Source organism: Drosophila mauritiana, chromosome 2L (assembly GCF_004382145.1).
Source record: "Drosophila mauritiana strain mau12 chromosome 2L, ASM438214v1, whole genome shotgun sequence".
Classification (NCBI taxonomy): Eukaryota; Metazoa; Arthropoda; class Insecta; order Diptera; family Drosophilidae; genus Drosophila; species Drosophila mauritiana.
The window spans coordinates 16,093,182-16,111,035 of NC_046667.1; the positions used below are offsets into that span (position 1 = coordinate 16,093,182).

The following is a 17,854-nucleotide window of genomic DNA, read 5'->3' on the forward strand; positions in this document are numbered from 1 at the left end:
TTTGCTGGAATAAAACCTGCATTTTTCAATCCCAATAATCAGCGACGCAGAAAAACACATAGTTTACAATGCTTGTCAGACAAATAGGTACACACATTTATTTGTTTTTTAGCTGCTGCTTACACATTCAGGAAAAACTAATTTTGGTTTGCTTTTCATACGCACTCGCACTAACACACGACTTGCACATCGATGCCAAACAAATTCTCGCTAATTTTACAGACAATTAATTTATTCACATTTAGTTTTCCATTTTTTTACACATGACTTTTCATTTCGGTTTGGACTTATGCTGTTTTTTTTTTGATTTTGTTGTTCTATGCTAAGGTAAAAACTAGGGCTAAAAAACACAGCAGCAAAAGCCGAACTGCATTTCATCATCCTCAACTAACCAGCTATCTCTTTCTCTCGTTTATGTGACTAACTAATTTGCCCATATTTTATTAGGTTTATGTATGTATATAATATATATATATATTCATATAAATTAATTCAATGTTTCTGTTTTTGCTCTGCTTTGCTTTGCATATAAAAATAAAAGCTACTTAAATATTATGCAAAAATCAATAGGACCTAAAAAATAAACACGAAAATGTACAATATTTCGCTTTTGTTTCTGCATTTGCGTTGCTTTTTGTTGTTTCTTTAACGAACTAGTGACGACAGTATTTGTATTTGTATAATATAGGTAAAAGTTTGCGGTTGCTTTTTGTTTGTTGGTTTTCTTGGTTGGTTTCAGTTGTTGGGTTTGGATCGTGGTGACTTTTCGACGACCAGACTTACTTAAGTGACTAAAAAAACATCTCTGTTTCAAAATAAGGTACAATGATATATTATATATTTTCATCCACTTACATACACATACATATATCCATATGCAGATATATGCATAGAAAACATATACATTTTATAAGTGCCTTTCTCAACGGTTAGCTTTTCTCGGGAACATGAGTTTCAGTGATGCCCAAATGGGAGCTTGACTTTTTAGCAGCCGCTTTTCCTTGTCTTTACGCTAGTTTTGCTTACTTTTCCTCTCCTTTATTCTTATTATTATTATTATTTTTTTTTTTTAATTTCTGTATTTCTGTTCTAGGGGGCGAGGTCTGGTTTGTTGGGGCTCGAGCAACCAGCAGTCAGAGAAGAACACCCAGAAGAAGTGGACGATCGGGCCCCAATGGAAACGATCTATGGCAAATGCTTGGATCCCTATGTAATGTGTATTTTATAGTTAATACTGAGATTCTGCTAGTTAGACGTCTCAGGTGTGTCGCTGACCCCAGTCCCAGACCCATTTGTAACCTATCTAGTATCTATGTATTTTATGTATTTCGTGTATTTTAATATTGAAGTTGGTGGACACACAAGCTAAACTATTGTTTAGGCAGCCCTTCGAACAGAATAGAAAGTAACTTTGGTTTGTGTTCTATATTGTGGTTTGTGTTTTCCTCCGGGAGAGATGGCAGCTGTTTTACAAAGGTCTAAACTTTACACAGACAGAATAAATTAATTCACGCTAACAAAATACATATTTGCCTAATGTTCTCTATAAGTAAACCTAAAATTTTGGTCTTAATATTTTAAACGTTGCACGCATTAAAAGCACATTTCAAGTTCAAACCATATGACATAATTGTTCTACTCCTAATTGCTTGCCCATCTCCTCAATTAGCTAGTTTTTGAAGTATGACAAAACGTGATTGAACCCTTCAGCATCGGCATCTCTCCCTCCCTGGTGTATAGGTACCTTTCTCCAAGCCCTTCTCCGCTTTCTTCTCGCCCTTTCCACTTTCTCTCCGGCTAAGTAACACTGCCCCCGTTCAAGCCAAGCTTTGTACAAGTGGTGACCCCGATCCTGGCCAAACTAAAAATAAGTTGTACTGTTCTCTGTATTGGTTTCTGTATTTGCCTACTACTCTCTGTCGACTATTTCATCAAATGGAATTCACTTGCCATGCTGCGGGGCGAGGAGGCTCCTGCCCAGCCTGATCCTGCTCAAACCCACACCGATGCCCAGACCCACGGCCCCACCACTTCCGTTCCCCATCGCAGCCGTCCACTTCTTGGGGCGCCACTGTCACTTGGGCTGTATCCGCGCCGAGCGTTCCAGCTCGTTGAATTGCCCATAGTACAGCACCTCGCTGATTAGCTTCTCCGCAATGATTCGTTGCGTGCGATCCATGGTTCGCAGTTTGAGGGACACGTTCGATCCAATAAAATCGCAATCATCTCGATTCAGGGACTCGGCGTAAAAGGCGGACGCAGCAACGGCCGCCTGGGCGGAAACGCTGCTCTTGATGTGACCCGGACTGGCGGCCGATTCGGTCGCCTCGTCGTTATCCGGATCGGGTTCCTCGCCATCCGACATGCTCTCCCTGGAGCCCAGCAGCGAATTCATTAGCATATGACCCGCACTGCCGGCGCCGGTCAGTTTTCGCATATTTAAGGGCATGGCGGGTGTGCTGGCATCACTGCCTCTGGGTGGCAGGATGAAAGCACCAAAATTGGCCTTCGCCTGGGCGACTCTCAGATCCTGGGCCATGTCCACCAACTGGAGGCGACTCTCCTCGCCCGCTGAGCTATAGGAACGATGCGATTCCGGTGGTGGCGGCGGTGCAGGACCAACAACACCACCACCACCACCGCCACCGGCAGCCGCCTGACCATGGAAATAGTCCACCAACTCCTGCTTGATGTCCAATTCCTCGTGGCCGTGATGCAGCTGCTGCTGTTGCTGATGCTGTTGCAGTTGCTGCTGCTGCAACTGCTGATGCTGCTGCTGCAGTTGTTGCTGCTGATGTTGCAGGTGGTGTTGCGTGTGCGGATGGTGGTGCAGCTGCTCATGCGCCTGCCGCGGCGTGACCGCTCTTCCGCCGGCGGGACTGTTTAGCAGGTGATTCTTGTGCGCCTCGTGCATGTTGGTATTCGGTATGGGACTGCTGCCAGCTTCGCTTAGAGTGCGGTCGGACTTGATGGGATCGCTGGCTGGATCATTGGCTTCCCTACTGCTCGAACCACCGCCACCGCCAGGACCTGCGCCCGCCGGCGATCGCAGCTCGACCTTGGCAGCCAGTTGTCCCAGTGCCGCTGCCGCCGCCACATCCTCCTTGGTATTGTTGTTGTCCTCATTGTCCGAGGTGTCCATGGTCTTCAGGGGACTCTGCTGGAAATCACTGCTGCTGCTCCCACCCCCAGCTCCGCCATGATAGCTCATCGGCAGGGGCACTCGCAGTTGCTGTGGCGGCACTCCGCCGCCTCCAGCACTTCCTCCGCGCTCGGAGCCACCGCCGCCGGAGCCCGATATCGGTGGCGAGTACTGACCCGCCGTATTCCAACTGTCCAGCGTCTGGCTGCTCGCTATCAACATGGGTATGTTCAGGCCCATCTGGAAGTAGAGAAACGGAACGAGTACGAGGAGATTAGAAATAGGGCATTTGCAGTCGGGTGGGGTGTTCAAAGGTTCCTCACTTCGTCATCGTGACGCAGTCCAAAAGATTGAACGATCAAGATAACCAACGCAGCGACACTGGCTACTTGAGAACTAATGCGGAGCCCATAAAATTATTAACTACAAAATTGTTTAATTAAGAGCATGGCTGCCGCTAAACAGGGAATTCGATTTCAAAATCGAATCAAAGTCAAACCACTATATTTTTATAATATATATTTATGTTTATTTTCAAATGCGTAACTCTTATCGAAATGGAGTATGTTAATAGAACCGATAGTGGTGCAATATGTGCCCTAAATGTGATACTAACAAATTGTCGAGATAGCAGAAAAATTAGATTTTTAAAACTAAAGTGTAATTATGATTGTTAAGTGAAATCATTCTGGCTAAGCGCTATTTATGGTCTCTTACCACATTTTTGCCAAATCATGATGAATAGACGCATTGATGTTTTATAGGAAATTACTGACTGTTTCTCTTTAAATATTTCCATTTTTACACGATATTACTCTGAATAAACAAAGCATAAAAGATAGGTAAAATTTATATCAAACTCGATTCTACTTTTTTCATTTAACAATTCGTTGGAAAACAAGAGATTAACGTCTTTTTCTTAACAAATTGTTGAGAACATTTCGTTTTGCATACCTGCAGTGTCGCTATTTAAAGTCGAAAGCAATTTGCATATAATAATACTAATTGATATCCCCAAAACCAATTGAATTAGAAATTTCAGATTCTGTTTTTTTTTTCTCATCGCATTCCAATGCCGGTCAAAACCTCGGCGAAAAGTTGTTTTTATCATTGTTCTGAGTGAATTCGAAACATAAATTAAAGCCGAAAGAGTGCGAAGTCGAACCGAATTATGATAATAATTGGTAAATAAATAATAATTTGACTGCGCTCAGATCGTGTTTTTGTTGCTTTTTGCCAATAGATGTGTGTATATCTATATATGGCAAACACACGAAGCGATCAAAACAAATTAGCAGACACACGCACGCACACAGGTGAAAAAAGCAAAACAACTCGAAAGAAAGTTAAGATAGGAGAAGTTTGTATGCTCTTGTAGGTATAATCCAATTCATATATAACTAAATCGAACTATGCACATGAAATTATACAAATTGAACAATGATGAATGTTATAATTTGTATTATATTAAATTAAATATTTATTTTATAAAGCTGAATCCAAAAGCAAAATGCAAAAAGAAAGCAAGTAACTATTATAAGGAATATCAGCGAGCAGGTTAATGTTCTCATTAAATGGATATACCCTTCGGGAAGGGTATCATCAAAACACGCACACAGGTGGCAAGGTGCGCGAACTTTCCAAACAATCGCCTATTGAAAGAGCCCCCCGCTCCCCCGGCAAACCGAATAATGCTGAAACTTACGTTTGAAGAGTTTGTAGTTGCTACGGATTCCGGCGGAATTCTGTGTGGAATCGCAGGGGATCTCAGATTAATAATATTGTTATTATTATTGTTTTGATAATGCATTTCAGCTTTTGTTTTTTTTTCTTGCTTAGGATCACTATTTACACTTGTTGCAGCTAGACGTTTTTTTGTTTGCTGTGCGCGAAAGCGACGACAACGCGACTCGAACTCGTAATATTTTTGTCCGAAATTATTCTAGCGGCGTAGTAAAAATTTTCGAACAGCCGAAACGTGCGAGCGCGGAAGAGAGTGAACGAGCATGCGAGAGAGAGAAAAAGAGAGAGTAAAAAGCTGCGGCTTGAAGAGAACGATTTAAGAGAAACGTGCTTTTTTAAGCAAAGTATGGGTGACTCATTAAGAGCCAGATAGAACGGTAATTAACGGTCTATTTATCGGAAATTATGGCAAATAACTAAACAAACGTAACAAATTAATAGTGATGATTCAAAACTCTACTTATTTTTCGATACTTTTAATTTCATTTGGCAACGTAATATCATATTCTTTCTTTGAGCTAAAAACACAAATTTCTAATTGAAATCACTCTAAATACAAATTATAAGATTCAAAATCTAATCCAATGTAAAGACTGCATCTTGTTTTTTTTTTTTTTGTAGAAACTTTTGCAAATGTCAGCGTTATTTCACAGAGACTCTTCTGACACGCGAAAGAGAGCGCCCAAAGAATTCTTCTTCTAGAAGAACCCAAAGAGTGGGATAGAGAGATGGAGAGTTTAATGGAGAGGGTTTTTAATGGTCAGGCGAGGCATTAGCATTAACCTACCCCACGTTTGGGGCCTCACACGAAAATAATTCAGCAACAACTACAACAAAAAGTTTAATGTGGTCAGCGGCGATCAAAGCGGGCGCTCCCTCTCTTTCTGCCCGCTCCACCCTGGCTAGCGCCATCCCTTTCTGTCTGCGACGATCTCTTTGATTTTGCCTTTCTGTCTGTCTGAGTTGTGGCGCCTAGAACTTTCCATCAAAATGCTGCGACAAAGCAAATGGGCCCCAACATTTTGGAAAAAACGAATACACTATGCTCTATTTTTTACGAAATTACTTTTCTGTCGTTATATGGTGTGTCCATATGTATCTAAACACATTGTATGTATGTAGCTGTCAATAGATTTTCTACATTGCCCATTGAAAGTTAAAGTTTATGATTTTGTACATATTTTTCTTTTTCCATTTTCGATTTCCATTATTTTCCGTCAAACGCCTACAAATGTCAAAAATCGAATGTTGCCTATTGGGGCATCCCGAGAATAAGAGTTCAACCTGGGTTGTTTATTTGTTGTTGCCTCCGCTGCTGTTTTTAAGTTTCCTCAACTACGCCGCCCCATCCCCCATTCACCCACCGCTATCGCCATCTCTTTTCCGCTGCTTGTTGCTATTGTTGTTGCAGCTGCTTTTGTTGTTTACGCATTCGGAGCAGAGTGTGCGTGCGTGTGTGTGTGAGTGCGCTGTGTGCGTGTTTGCATGGCTGTATTATTATTTTGTTAAGGCAAATAAAATAAAACAGACAAGAGAATGAACTCGCCCGCTCTCGCTCGCGCCCACACTCGCGCCCGCTCGCTCTTTCGCTCGGATTGTGTGTGCAACTGAAAAATGTAAACAAACTGATTATCATCCAATCCAATGAATAAATAACACACTACACAAACTACGCGTCGTCGTCGTCGCTGCTTCTACTCCTTTGGCACGAAATCCGCCCCAGTCCCCCACTGCCTCCCCTCCCTAGCCGCCTCTCCCCCAACCCCTCTCTCACTCCCCACCAACGCCCCCTTTCTCCGCACCGCCCCATTCACAATTGTCGCAAGCTACCTCTCTCCACTGCTACAGTAAAGCATCCCAAACTCTTTTCGCTCAACACTAACAAGATCAATATTCCGTTGTTTAAATTTTAATTATGAAAATAAAAACATTTCATTGGACTTAAAAAAATTACTTTATTGGGCTTTAAAATCTAATATTCATTTAATCAGGATGCAAATACATCATTAATAAAACGAAGATATTGAAGTTTCTACTCTGCTCTTGACATTTAAAAATATTATTGGAAAATATCTTTTCTGTTCGGAAATAAGTACACATATTTATATAATATACATCAGGAAATTCCAACTTGCATATTTATTTGAAAAGTTTCAGTTATAATGTTATGTTAAGGAGTATTTCGAAGAAGTTTCCGTTACCAAAGTTCCACTGTATCTATCCGGCTGCTCACGCCAATGTTTTTGAAGTACGACGGCGATATTTTCGCAAAAGCGCATACACCGCAGCAACAACAAAAATAACTGCTACACTAACATTAATGAAACTGCCATGAAAACCGCAAGCGCAAGCGCCGCAAACAAAGCCCCCAACCCCCCGTCTTCCTTCTCACCTCCTCCATCTAAAATAGGGGATTTACACTGGAAAGGGGAGTCGTAAAATTAACAGTGGAACAAATTGCAATTGAAAATGCATTGCGGTGTGCGGAGGTGAGTGTGTGTGTGTAAGATGGCTTCGTCACCTGGCAGGTGCCAATACCAGAGTTGCCAAGTGTCTCGGTTAACGGGTTAATCCCCAGAAAGCTGTGCTCCCTAGTTGCTGGGAAAGTTCACCACTATTCCCACATACATATCTTTGTCTTCGTAATCGAACGTGAATTTGAACGACTTGTATATTCTCACTAATTCGCAGGTACGATTTCCAGAGTTGTCAGGACCCATGAAAATAACTTAAAAACACTTTTTCCTGGAACTCCATCTGCTTTTTCTATGTTGTTCGAACTGTCTGACTGCGCCTCAACACGAATTGGGGAACTAAAACTGTTTATTTTTTAAAATCTATTTACAGATACTATTTATAGAGTTGCCAGGACATTCATATCTTTCAATATCATAACCTTTTAACAAATTGTAAATATTTTTTCAATACTTTCAAATACCTTTAACTCCTTTTTTGTAACTAATTCACAGAAACGATTTCTAGAGTTGTCAGGCCACCAAAAAAAACCTGAACTATGATACTCAAAACTTCAAAATTCTTGCTTAAGTTTGGAATCAAAACTTTGGATGGTAAGGAACTACAGCGAATTCCAAGCACATTTCCCATCAGAAAGCCCCAGATTTGCCGCCCACTACAACAAACCCTATACCCTATCATCATCACTATCATCATTACCATCTACATACTACACACATATGTACATACATATGTACATATGCATAAAAAAAACCATACGCTGCGCGCTCGGCTCTAAACAACTTTGCAATGAATGAGTAAACAAAAACAAACGCTGACTTCGCTGCCGGCGTCGCAGTTGCTGCATATTTGCCTTGCACTTTTCATTCCACCAACGCGGTGGTGGGGGGTGTGGGGTAGTGGGTGGTTTATAGGCAATGCGAGGGAAAACAAAACAACGCGAATTACAACAACAGCTGGATACTCGGCTACTGCTACAACAACAGTAGGAAACACAAACAAGAGAAAACTACACTCGAAAAACACATTTCCGAGAAACGAGTCAAGTTCAAGCTGTCGGGACGTGCAAAACATAAATTAACTTCAAAGTTGGGGTCGATTCAAACATAAAACCGTTAGGTAGTCTCAAAATCAAGCATTATTTCGAATTTTACAAGTGCTTTAATGAGGAATTTCACTTATTATATATTTTTTTTTATCTATAATGGGATGCACATGTCTAATGAGAACAATTTACACACCACAGATCGATCCTAAAGAATTCGCGTTGCCATTTAGGAATTATATTTAATTTAATTAACGCTGATATGGACTATAGTTTAAATATTTACAACAAATTTCATTTCATTTAATATTTTAATAAAGAACATAGTTTACGTGATATCTCAACTGAATAATCCATGATTAAACTAAAAAGGTCATTTAAATGAATATAGAAAACATAATTAATTATTAATGTACTTAAAATCAAGTTAGGTTTTGAATTAAAAAACTCAACTTAACCTATAAATAATGAGAAATCAAATTAACTCCACACCCAAACTAAAGAATTCGCATTTAGCTAGTATCTCCAATAAATATGCTACTTTCAAGCTAAAAACGTTTTTTTTTTGTGCAGGTGTTTCAGTTAGGGTGGTGCAAATTGTGGGTGGTGAATGTGAGGCGGTGCGTGAGTCGTTTGCTAGCCACAACATTGCGGGACAACAACCGAAACAACAATAATAACAAAAACAACAGAGCTCGTCTTCGGCTTCATCTTGTTTTTGTTTTAACTGTTCACTTGTCTTGAGGAAAATACCGCAGAGCAAAACAATTGCAAAATATGAACAAAAATACATAACAATAAGTGGGCGGTGGGCGTGGGTGGTGGTTCGTAGGTGGGCGTTCTGAAAAGGGGGCGTGGGCGTCGTTGTTAGTGCTGCCTGCACACGCAAATAATAATGACGCAGAAACAGAAAAACAACACGAGACCAAAGCTAAACCAAAAAACACAAAAAAGGGAGCAACGGTAGAAGAAGAAAAAGTATAAAAAAAAAATTGAATAGTGAGTGGATTAAAGGGGAGCACGTCCAGTGTGAACCGATTTTGTCCTGTCCAAAGTGAGATAAAGAAAAATCAGGAAAAAAAACAGACATTAAACGAATTAGCTCATGGATAACTACGCCCTTTCAAAGAGTAAGAAAAACGAACAAAATATACTATATATTTGAAAATAAATGCATCATGCAAGAAATAATACTATTTTATAAGTTATCTATTGGATTTAATAAATAAAAAAATTTCTTAGCAGCTTTAAATCAAGCTCATATGTACATAAATAAACTAAACTAAACACATTTATTTTATTCATTTGATTTCAGAAAATATTATTGCAAATCAGTATATTATAGTCTTAAAAAATAACTGTATTGAAAGAAAAAGATTTTGTTTTTAATTTTACTTTTTAAACAGCTCTATTTTGATGGCCGTAAGTGCCGAAATTTATATGGGGACCGCAAAACCAGAAAACCAAAGGTGACACGACTTGGACAAACAAGTTGCATGCATTAAGCCAAGCCACGCCCCCGATCGCCCCATGTCCCCCCTCACTCAATCCATAGCACGGGGAAAAGTAAAAACAAAAAACTGAGAAAAAGTCCAGGCGCCAAGTTTTATATTCTTTGGCTTGCAAAAATTTCATTTGTTTTCCAGAAACGGCAGCAAAAAAAACGAGCGAAAACAGCAAGAAGCAGCAACAACTCCTGCTGGCATTTTGTTTTGATAAGTCTGACAAACAACAGAGCCAAGTAAAAACAAAAGCTTCCAGCGAATCACGGTGCAAAGGGGAGGGGGGTGGAAACTTGGGGAGGGTTGGGGCATAAGGTGGTGTCCACCGGGTAACCACAAAACAAAACGTCACTACAGCAACAGCAAAGCAAAGAGCCAGTTCGTAGCGGAGTTTCGAGACTCCAAGTTGCCAGTTAGTATGATTCATTAATTGGTTAAAAGTCAATAGCTACGGTGGTTTTTTGTTAATTAATTTAAATATGCCACTGGAAGGAAACTAATTAAACAAAGTATTATTTGAGCAAACAAGTTTGCGGTTATTCTTTTCAAGTTAGCTAGCTATTTAGTTAGCAAACTGGGTTGTTTCGGCACATTTCTAATTTCTAGTTTAAGTTACTCTCTTAATTAAGTCTAAATGTATGTATATGTTTGTACATTTGGTGTAGAATGTAATGGAAAACAGGTAGTGCTTATAAAATGGATATGCATATTGATAATCCCTCAGGTAATATCAACCTTACAGTTAGGGGACTCAAAATAACAAACGGAAGAAAATGAAACTCGTGAAAAAATCACCGTAGCAAGTGCTGCGTCTTCTCTGCCGGCGTCGCAGTCGCCAACACATTTCGCTGTGCAAAACAAACATTTCATCATTCAGAGAAACAGAAACAACAACAACAGCAGCAAAAACAGGCGAAGGAGAAGACGAAGAAGAGTTCGGCGACGAAATGTCAGGGCCCCCCAACCTCAAGACACCCCTCTCCCTCTTCACTCGCACACTTTTTGCTTGCCTGGCGCGACAACGCATATAAAAACAACAAAAATACCAACAACAAGCAGGCAGACAGTGCGAGAGAGAGGGGAAGATAGGGAGCGGGCGAGGGAGGTGGCGCGGGAGAGAGCTGGGGCCAATGCCTCGCACACACACCACTGCGCATTTCTAAGAAAAATTTATGCGTAAAATTTTAATTCTGTTTTGATCGTCAACAACGAAAAAGAGCACAAACAAAAGCCGAGCACACTAACACTACCACCCAAGAGAGAGCGCCAGAGAGTGGGGCCAGTGGAGAAATAGCAAGTCACTTGCGCACATGTTTGCCTGAGCGCCAGCGCCAAAGAGAGTTGAGTCCGTTGTCGCTCTCTTACGCCGACTCTCTCCATCTCATTTCACAGTTAACTCGAAGCCGTTGTTTTGATTGAAATTAACACTAGAAATTCATGTTTACTTTTGAAATATTCAATTGAAGTGATAAGCGTCCGAAAATATAAAATGAAATGTGTAAAATAAATATTGGTTGCTAAGCCGAAAAATTGGTCTCCCGTCACACGTGTGTGCTCCGCTCCTCTAATGCTAAAGACTTTTTCTATTGAAGTTGATTGTGATAAGAGTTCTATAGAATATATTGAAATACGGATATTTCGAATGAAATCTCCAACGATTTCGTCAAAAAGGCGATTTCCCTTGGTTTCCATGTGTTTTTTACGAATAACACTTTTAAGTTTTGTGGAAGTACAATTTTTTCGTTGGAAATCAATAAAAAAAAAAACGTGGAAAACGTTTGCTAAAAACCATTTGTGCGTATCTAAGCTAAAACTTTTCATAAATAACCTACTTGGGTTAAGATCTGTTTTAATTCTGGTTAATTTTTCATCATTTTTGAATTTGGACTTTGGCTTTCGTACATAATACACACGAATGTGTACAAATACGATAAGAACGGCACTCTACTCAATGAAATAAAAATCTTTAGCAAATTATTGGGGCACACTTAAAAAAGATTTTTTATAATCGAATTATGGTGAGTAATTTGATGAGTATGTCAATTTCCCACCATAATCGATTTCTTAAAAGTGATGTATGTACATGTACTGAGAAAACATAAACATTTCAACAAACGATATAAAAATCCCATTTGATCACAACAAATTGATAATTTTATATATAAAAAAAAAGGAAAGAGGAATTACCAAAATTTTGGTAAATTCCTATTGGGGATTTTTTTAAACCTTTTGTGGTTGACGTGCGTCATTTGTTTTCTCGTGCACCAACCAATTTAAGTTAATGGAATTTGTTTAAACTAGAATGTTCGCTTACCGCTCCGAAATATTTCAGCTCTTTGGTCTTGATGCGTCTGTGCTGCATGACGGTCTGTGAGCCAGGTGCTCCGCCACCTGGTACAGTGGGTGGTGCTCCTCCGTTGCCCGCCGCCGCAATCGTACCGCTTTCGTAGGCCGCTGCCGCGGCAGCCAGTCCGTTCAGCCCGTTGTGGGCGGCGGCGGCAGCGGATGAGGAAACGGGATTCGGCACCAGGTTGCCGCTGGGGGCATTAACACCGGATCCCACGGACCCACCGCCGCTTAGGCTGCCGCCGCCTGCCTCCATGAAATCGAATCGCTTGAAGGCATACCACTTGGACGGATTGGGCTGTATGCCCTGGTATATCTTCACGAACATCTTGTGCTTCTCCCGGCGATACTGTGTGAGCAGTACGTTCATCTTCCGCTCCACTTCCGCCTTGCTGCAACCGAAACGCTCGGCTATTTCCGACCACGCCCGGAATCGACATAGTTTATCCTTGTACTTGGGATCGGCACGATTCCACAGCTCCGTATGGCAGCGGTACTGCTCAATCAGCTCCAGAGCATCGTCGTTGGTCCACTCCATGATTTTGGGCGATGTATCGCCACCGCCACTGCCACCCACTGGTAAACTCGCTCCTCCGCCGACGCCGGGCAGTGGGATCAGCTGTTGTTGCTGTGCTTGTGGTTGGGTGATGCTGCTCTGGTGGTTCTGCAATTGCTGGTGGCTTATATACGGATGATGATGGTGATGGTGGTGAAGATGGGACGTCTGATGTGCGGCTGCTGCTGCGGCGGCTACCACGCTGGCCGGATTGAAGTTCATTTGCCACGCCTCTCAACCGATCGGTGGATGGTTGATTGCTATATATGTATATATATGTACAGATCTGTGCAGCCGAGCTCTACACTTGAGCTTTACTTCTGCTTTCTGCCGATTTGCGAAGCTGACTCTCAGGGAATGTCACGCGAAATGCACTCAATCAACATCGTCTTCTTGGGTCCTGTCGACTGGGTCTCATTCTCTTTCATTTAGCACTGTGTTTACTACTTTTCATTAACTGAAACGACAGGGAAGAAAGACAAAATTGGTCATTCAAAAATAAATAGTTTCCTACTCTTAAGCAACTTATCACACTTTTCTTAAATAATCCTCAATTCGAAAGCGGCGAAAACAAGTTTAGTTCGGCATATATAGTTTTGTTTACGTTATCGCCGGGTTTTTCCCGCACGTCAAACATTCCGTCCCTGAGTCGAATGATACCCATGAGTCATGCCACACACACTCATTCACCACTCGAAACATTTTCAGCGAGCTGTTTGCGGCCAAATACTTGCTGTCGAATCGATCGCCATTGGTCATTGTATTATGATTCCATTTCATTCGGGCCTATGTTCTCTGTTAACTTATTTGTGCGCGAAGGTGTTAATCAGTAATGGGAAATTTTCTGGCCAACAACTAAGCATGGCCAAGAAGCAAACTTAACAACAACTTCAAAACCTAAGGCGATCATCATCACAGAAATATTCCCTTCTATTGCAATAGTTATAGTTGTAATTCCAGTGGCAGTCAACGTGCTAATTGCTGGGTTTTTTATTTGATTTGACATCTAATTGATAAATTTCGAATGACATTTTATGTAAACGGAGGCGGGCAGAAGTTGATCGTACGGAAGGGAAAATAAAGTACATATTTTAAAATTCTAACATTTACTCCGATTTTCGTAATTGCTTTGAAAACAACACTGGCATACATCAAATTGTTTTAATTGTTTACTCAGCTAATTGACAGTTGCGAAAGTATTTAATTATTACATTAACTTTTAATTAACTTAAATGGTATAATTTAAAACCATTTCGCAATAAACTTATTTTTGGCAATTCCACAACGTTATTAGCTACATTCTAATCCCCAAAACCAACTATTATATCTGTTACCACAGCCAAAAATAATCTCAGCCTTCGTGCTTATCGGGTACGTCTCCAAAGGTAGATTAGGCGAAATTTTATCTAAACCATGATGTGACGCAAAATTATGAAATACCCCCGAAGCCGTGACGTAGCTTTATCTACTTAATATCACATGCATTGCTGAGGAAATTCCGTAAGTGTTTAAAACGCTCTGAGATCAGTGCTGGGAAAAGCCAAAAACCTATATTGCGTTGCTTGTAATGATCGCCATTATCTAAACCGTAACTGATCGATCGACATTTGTAATCTCGGCAAACAGTGAAAACAATCGAAACTAGCATTTTCCATTCAGCAAGTTCCCTTATATAAATCCCCAGCAATTCCTTATAATCAGTTTTTACAGAACACACGTCATCGTCTGCCTAGGTCAGTGGCACTATATTATAGTATATACGTAGCTAGCTATAGAGCAAATTAAACAGTGGAATAAAGTCCGCAGCGAATGACAATGCAGATTTTTAAAAGGCATTAGCATTTCGGCGTGTAACTGTCTTTACACGGGCACAAATATCGAATTTTGAGATAAGTATTTGAATGTTTTCAAATTTTGTTTGAGTTTATACTGGTGGGTGTCGAACCCGGACGAATTTTAGATCACAATATAACTTAACAGTCCCTAATTAAAATTACTTTTAATGACTTTTGTGTAGAGCGAAATACGGCAGTTTCAGCGAACGGAGAAAATTCTGCCAAGAAAAACGCGTGAGTGGTAATGTATTTTTTTCCCCCGTAATCGTGTGTGTAAATGTCACAAGTCAACAGAAGCCGAAGCGGAGGCAACAACAAACGATAACAAAGATGGCAAGGCAACTGCTCGCGCCTCGTCATTCACAATAGACGGAAGTGTATTTCGCACACACACAATCTGCACCCAGGGACACGTGCGCTTTCACTCGCACCAACACCAGCGCATGGGGCTTTATACTATGCGGCATCTCGCTTTTACATCAATCTTTGTCGAACGTAGATTTTTTGCTTCCTGGTTTTGGCGACGAGCGCAATTTGCTTTACGTTTTAGCACTTGTCGTTCGTGCTTACAAAGCACAAAAGCGGCCAGCATAATAGGGATTTCGGAAGGGATCAAGGCTATGGGAGATCCTTTTATGAATTTTTAGAACAAGACAATAGCTATAGGCTAAAGTTACTAGAAATACTACAGAAAATAATGCCTCATTTGCTAGAATGATAAATTTCGCGTGCTAAGCATAACCATTTTTCCCAAAATACAATTATTATTTATATAATCAAGCTGTATATTAAAGCTGACAACTGTAAACTTATTTGTGGGTTTTTACAACTGAATCTTAATCAGCAACCGCAACTATAATTACATGCACATAAATGTCTTTGTGTTTTAGTACACGAATTAGCACACATAATTTCATAAAATAAATCGTTTAGTAATCGGTTTTTGTCTGTCGAACAAAAGTTCGAGAAGTATTTCTTTTTGCGCAGATTGCTACGCTGCGCAAACAGCTGGATGAATCATAACGGTAAACTCGCGCACGGCACTCACTCACACACAAGCAAGCAGAGTTAAAAAGAGACGGGCGATAAACCTTAATTTGTTTTTAGTTCGTTTCGTGTGGTTTTTATTGTTTGTGTTTTATCCGTGTGTGTGTGTTTTTTTTTTATTGTGTTTAGTTGTTTGCTTTTGTTGTTTGCGCCACACTATGCGTCAATTTTTAGACGCGACACATTTTGGTCTATTTTTAGGACTTGTTTTTTACGCCACGCTGCTTTTTTTACGCACTTTTTTGCTCTTTGTCTTTTCTTCAAGTGATTTTCCAATTATTTTCCGTTGTAGCTATAAGCTGGAAATACTCGAAATGCCATTTTGGCTATGTTTTTTTGGTTTTTCCCTTGCATTTCGTGTGCGACCTCGTGGTATTTTTAAGTAGCACAGTTTTGAGGGATTTTCTTGGAATTCTGCGGTCTTATATTTTGTTGGACTATTTGTACTCTTGTTGTTTACTGATTGTGAATAGTAGAATTTGGGTTTTTCTGCGTTCAAAATTAATCTGCATGTCTCGAAGCATTGATTTGTTATTTGATTACCGAGAAAATGTGCGACTGTATGGAGAATTTATCAGGAATTTCTAAATGTCACCGTTTTTATTGTCTTGTAATGTGAGTCAGGGCGGAAATGCTTAGGTTGCCATTTTATTGGATGTTTATTTATAAATAAGGTGTGTTGTTTCGTTACTACTTGTTTTTACTTTAATTGTTTCAGAAGTTTGGTGAATTTCTGTAGTGTGTTTGTTTCGGGTTTTAATATTGAGTGTTATATAATCTAATTGATCTTAACACGAAGCATTTTGATTGCACAGATTTTTATATTTCACGCTTTATTTGACTGATTTCTTCGACCATTTTGAATTCATTTAACAGCGCTGCCGAAATAAAGGTCTGAATCAGAAAACGTTGAATTTGCATAAAATCCATGTTATCCACAATTTAGTTTGTTTTCGCCTTTTGTCATTTTGAATAAAGAAGAAACTCAGGGAGAGAAACACAACACAGGCCAAAACAAATTAAACAACGCAAAAAGTAAACAACATCCAACGCGAAATTGAGCACAGAAACTTAAAAATACATTTCAAGGCGGGCGGAATGAAATAAAAAACAATTTACAATCGAACGCAGACACACTCGCGAACGCACATGCTATATGTGTTTTGAAATAAATTTGAGAAACACTTTTTGTTAAATATTTGTTGACTTATAAGGGGTGTTTCGTTCTTTATTAAACCAACATAAATATTTGTTTTCGAAGCTGCACAAGGTTTTCCAGGGGTTTCAACATATTTAATGTGGTTTTTATTATCAAAATAATTTTTAGAATAAGTTTTGGCTCACAATTATTGCTTGATTTTTCCATGCGAAAATAATTACTTTTGTCTCACAGTTTTTTTTAATTTTTTTTATTACATTATTTATTAAATAATTAATAAAAGTTTTAAACTACATTCATTTTATGCGCCTTCTTTTTAATCCCATGCGTTTTTTTGGTTTTAAATTATGTCTTTTAAAAGAATTATACTAATAATAGCTACTTAATTGCACACAATACTTTTCACCGCCTTTCTAATAAAGGAATAATATTTCACACTGATATTCCCGTCCATAAATACCGTTTGAATTCGAAAATATTTCGATATTTTGGTTTCTGCCTTCACTTTTCGGTTATTTGTTTGGCAAGCAAAAGAAGGCTGTGACGAAAACAAACATCCTTCACGAAAAAAACACACGTACTGGCGATATTTACCGCTATTTCAAAGGCGCTGTTGCGCTTTTACGGCTCCGTATTTTTCCCGTTACGCGCGCAATATTTCATCGAAACAACTACAGCTTTACCGTTAATTACAACCGCTCGCGAGCACCGGATTTCGTCGACTGTTCGGGCAAACAGTCGCAAACCTATTGGCATCGATTTGTAAACGCACCGACTGCGCTGCCGACGCAGAAGAAGAAGCAGAGGCAGAGTAAACAGTTGTTTCGTGGAAAAACAAAACGAACATCGTAATGAAGTTCTCTTTGGCCTGTTGTGAAATTCTACAGTGCCTTGTCATGCTTAAGGCAACAACAACGTTGGTTGCGGGTGGGTGGGGGGTAAGAGAGCGGCGGAGAGAGTTATTGCGGGAGAGAGAGAGAGAGCAGTGCAGTGCGCGCCAAAAA

At 40.0% G+C, this 17,854-nt stretch overlaps 1 protein-coding gene across 5 annotated transcripts; it reads right to left on the reverse strand.

Moving 5' to 3' along the window:
- Window positions 1-62: 62 nt before the first annotated feature.
- On the reverse strand, window positions 63-17,607 carry LOC117142980 (homeotic protein female sterile). 5 transcript variants are annotated; one of them, XR_004459592.1, is made up of 4 exons: window positions 17,445-17,607; window positions 12,222-13,266; window positions 856-3,382; window positions 63-791 (listed from the first exon to the last, which is right to left on the reverse strand). XR_004459592.1 is itself a non-coding variant. In XM_033307335.1 (3 exons), exons 2-3 carry the CDS (start codon window positions 13,029-13,031, stop codon window positions 2,075-2,077), a joined length of 2,118 nt encoding a protein of 705 aa, XP_033163226.1. In that variant the 5' UTR covers window positions 13,032-13,266; window positions 17,445-17,607; the 3' UTR covers window positions 63-2,074. The 5 variants fall into 5 exon arrangements, 4 of the variants coding, with proteins under 4 accessions (XP_033163226.1, XP_033163234.1, XP_033163241.1 ...); XM_033307335.1 differs by having other exon boundaries at window positions 63-3,382; XM_033307343.1 differs by having other exon boundaries at window positions 63-3,382; window positions 17,432-17,607.
- Window positions 17,608-17,854: the final 247 nt, after the last annotated feature.